A 3,970-nucleotide genomic window follows, 5' to 3' on the forward strand; every position below is an offset into this window, starting at 1 on the left:
CACACACACACACACACACACACACACACACTGGTATATAAATATACTTATATACCCACTCATGTATATATGTGTATATAAATATATATATATAATTGCATACGTACATATATATATATATATATATATATATATATATATATATATATATATATATATATATATATATATATATATATATATATATATATATATGCATATGTATGTGTGTGTATGAGTGTGTATCTGTGTGTGACTGTGTCTGTCCGTGTGTTTACATATGTGTTTATGTGACTATTTTATACGTACATAAAATATAAAAGATGCTGATGTATAATTAATTTATAAACAATGACTATATATATATATATATATATATATATATATATATATATATATATATATATATACATATACATATACATATACATATATATATATATATATATATATATATATATATATATATATATATATATATATATATATATATATATATATATACACACACATACATGTGCGTACGCTCACACACATGTATACACACACGTACATACATACATACATACATACATACATAAGCGCTTATGTTAATATATAATATAAAACACACACACTCACCTTCTGGGGAAAAAGGAAGATAAACAAAGAGATGGAGAGAGAGAGAGAGAGAGAGAGAGAGAGAGAGAGAGAGAGAGAGAGAGAGAGAGAGAGAGAGAGAAGAGAGAGAGAGAGAGAGAGAGAGAGAGATAGAGAGAGAAGGGGAAGAGAGGGAGCGTGCGCATGAGAGAAAATGAGACAGGAAGAGAAGGAGGTAGGAGACCCCTGTGGATGTGAACCCTCTGGATGGCTGCGTTCCGTGTTTTTGTCCGCTGGGAAAGTATGAGGCAACCGTACGGTGCCAATGGCAATTTCAGGACTGCCCGATCGGAACCACTGTGTACAGTTGCACGATATCTTGGCATCAAGTCCCTTCTGTGACTCCATCGGCATCGTCATTGGAGTAATAAAGGCCGTTCTATTTTGTATGGCCTGTTTCCGTCCTCCAAATTCTCTCCCTAGGCATCAGTTTGCTCCGGGGTTAGAGTAGAAGACGCTTATCCATGGAACAGCGAGATGGGAGTGTAGCCTGAACTACCACGTTGTAAGCCGAGGTTCCTAAACACACAACCATCCGTATATACCTTACAGCGGATGATGTACTGTAATAATAATGATAAAAAGCTCTTAATATCAGCGAGATGCTCATGGTCGGAACGTCTTTTATTTATTGGTCTGTTCAGTTAGGAATGACTGTTGAACAACAAAATCTACGACGATAGCATTGAACTAGCATGGCGTCCTCAACGACGCGGTCGATGACGATGACGTCAAAGTAATAGCATCTACGTCATGTCCGGTTATGATAACACGATTTGTTTGTCTATTGTTCTCTATTGAATACGTACATACATATATACCCACACACGTAGATGGCTGCGTGTATATGTGTATACACACACACACACACATACACATATATACACTCATATATATGTGTGTGTGTGTACATATATACTCATATATGTATATATATATATATATATATACACACACACATACAGATACAGTATATATTTATTCTTATATAGATAAACATACATATATATATATATATATATATATAAGTGTATTTTGTGCGTGCGTGTATATATATATTTGTGCGTGTGAGTATTTGTGTATGTATACATTTATCGGTATACAGAAAGACACAAATATAAATAGCTAATAATATCTGTCTACACACATACACACACACGCACGAGGATGGCAATTGGAAATAAGATACAAAATGTCCGCATAAATATGTTGTTGTTTCTCGGTCTTTGGATTCTAAATGCTGTTCTTTGTTTATCGACACCCAATTCCAAAAAATCTATCGAAGGTACACTCGTATCAGATAAAGTAATAATATACCAAGCCTCGCATTCAGTTAGAGAGGACAATTGTCAAGAAAAGATCGATTTTATATTTTACTTACGCGAAGAAAAAATCGAACTGAGATTAACTTTAAACAAAGATGATAAAAGTAGCCCTATATTTTATATAAATGATGAGAACGAGGAAGAAGAATATCGAACTAAACAATTTGGATCAAAGGAAGATCGTACAGCTGTCTTCAAAGGAGTTGGCAGTTCTTTTCTGGTGCAATGTGATGAAAGAGGCAGTAAATATGATACATGTGTGTGTAAAATGAGTGGTACGATTTTTCACAAGAATATCGTGTATGGCATTCTGCCTAACTTTATATTTGATAAAATATATTCTAAACGGGAAGGAAATCATCAGATACATGGATATTTCCACCTGGTATATGATCTTTCACTCAGTAGTAATGAAGGCAGTTTCACATTTTTCAATCTGCCGAGATTTAACGAGAACGTATCTACATTAAATAAGACCTTAATACATCGATCTAAGAGAGGTCTCCTGTACTATATTATAGAAATTGGTATTGTTATAGACAATAGTATATATGAGTTCTTTGCTAATCAAATGTCTAAACGATTTCAAAAGGAAAATGTTTTCCTTACCTATTACCTCACGCAATATTATTTTTATACCTTAGACCTCATTGATTACGTATTTCAATCTCTTTCCACAACTAAGTATGGTGTTGCAGTAACGTGTTCAGGAATTTATCTCTTGAATATTCATAAACCGTCACCGTGGGCAAATGATAGCATGGAAGCCGAACAGTCACTGACGTTGTTCAGGAATTGGTTAAACAACAAAACGGATACAAATTTGGTAACGTACGACCATGTTCTCTTTTTCACAAAACATGCAATTGCTTTTCCGAATGATAACGAAAAGGCTTTCACTTGGGCACGAGGAATATGTTCGAACATGAGCACCAGTGTTCTTTTTGAAAGGTTTTCTATAATAACCGGTGTAATAGCTTCTAAAATGATAGCTCAAAATATAGGTTTAACCGAAAACAAATGCGAATCTCGCGTGCAATATGTTATGTCTAGTGAATTAAATTTTGATAATTTGCAGTCACCAAAAATTAATATTTTTGAATTTTCTAATTGTACAACAGCGCAATTTGAAATGCTGATACACAAACATAGATATTTAAGGTTCTGTTTCAGTAAAGAGGCTACATCAATCGACAACAGTATAACCCTATTTCGTCTCAGCGACAAATTTAAACCTGGTCTAGAATACTCTCCTAATGAGCAGTGTAGACACCGTTTTGGATTGTCGTCTAGTGCTGACGGATGCCAAAAAGAAAATTTCGTTCAAAGAAATACGCTTTGTAGACGACTTTTGTGCTTATATAATTCAACATGCGTAGGGATTTACCCTCTCGAGGGTACATCGTGTGGTACGAAAATGTGGTGCTACATGTCTCAATGTGTATACAATCTTAAAGCTCCACATCTTCTCAGAAATTGTTGGCTCGGAGATAAAGTGCAGGGGATATTACCTGGTACATATAACATGACATGCAAGGATATACCCGACGGGTACGACTATTTCTGCTACGACCCTAAGGTCAAGGAAATATGCTGCTGGACATGTTTCTCCTTGAAATCCAAAATTGTACGATGTGAATACGGAGACCGAGGAGACGATTGCTGGAGGAAGGAATGTCCATTTTACAACCGCACTTATCAGACACACGACTGTTGCCACACATGTGGACATCTTTCACTTGGCGCCAGCTCCTCTGTCATACGACCTAACAGCAGGCATCGCATCATCAAACTCGCAGCTATAGCAATGTCTGTCATCTTTACTATTAAAATCGCTATCTTTTATTTCTTCTTTGATTCAGTTATTGGAAAGCCACCTTAACTGGGATACACCTTGGAGTGTTTAGTCGAACGAATCAACAACAATGTATATTTAAAAAATAACAACAGCAGCAACACCAACAACGTCGACAATGACGACAGTTTAATCGATTCAGAGAGTATTATATACGAGTGAAAGTCAAATT

General features: G+C 35.3%; 1 protein-coding gene across 1 annotated transcript in view; it reads left to right on the forward strand.

The window, feature by feature from the left end:
* Window positions 1-1,673: 1,673 nt before the first annotated feature.
* The window catches only part of LOC106878282 (uncharacterized), a 2,976-nt gene continuing 679 nt past the window's right edge, over window positions 1,674-3,970 (forward strand). The window contains exon 1 of the mRNA XM_014927459.3: window positions 1,674-3,970. This exon is cut by the window's right edge and continues 679 nt beyond it. Within this exon, the coding sequence (XP_014782945.1) occupies window positions 1,786-3,825 (2,040 nt within the window). The 5' untranslated portion in view covers window positions 1,674-1,785 and the 3' untranslated portion in view covers window positions 3,826-3,970.

This window comes from Octopus bimaculoides, chromosome 25 (assembly GCF_046866305.1).
Source record: "Octopus bimaculoides isolate indiv1 chromosome 25, ASM4686630v1, whole genome shotgun sequence".
NCBI lineage: Eukaryota > Metazoa > Mollusca > Cephalopoda > Octopoda > Octopodidae > Octopus > Octopus bimaculoides.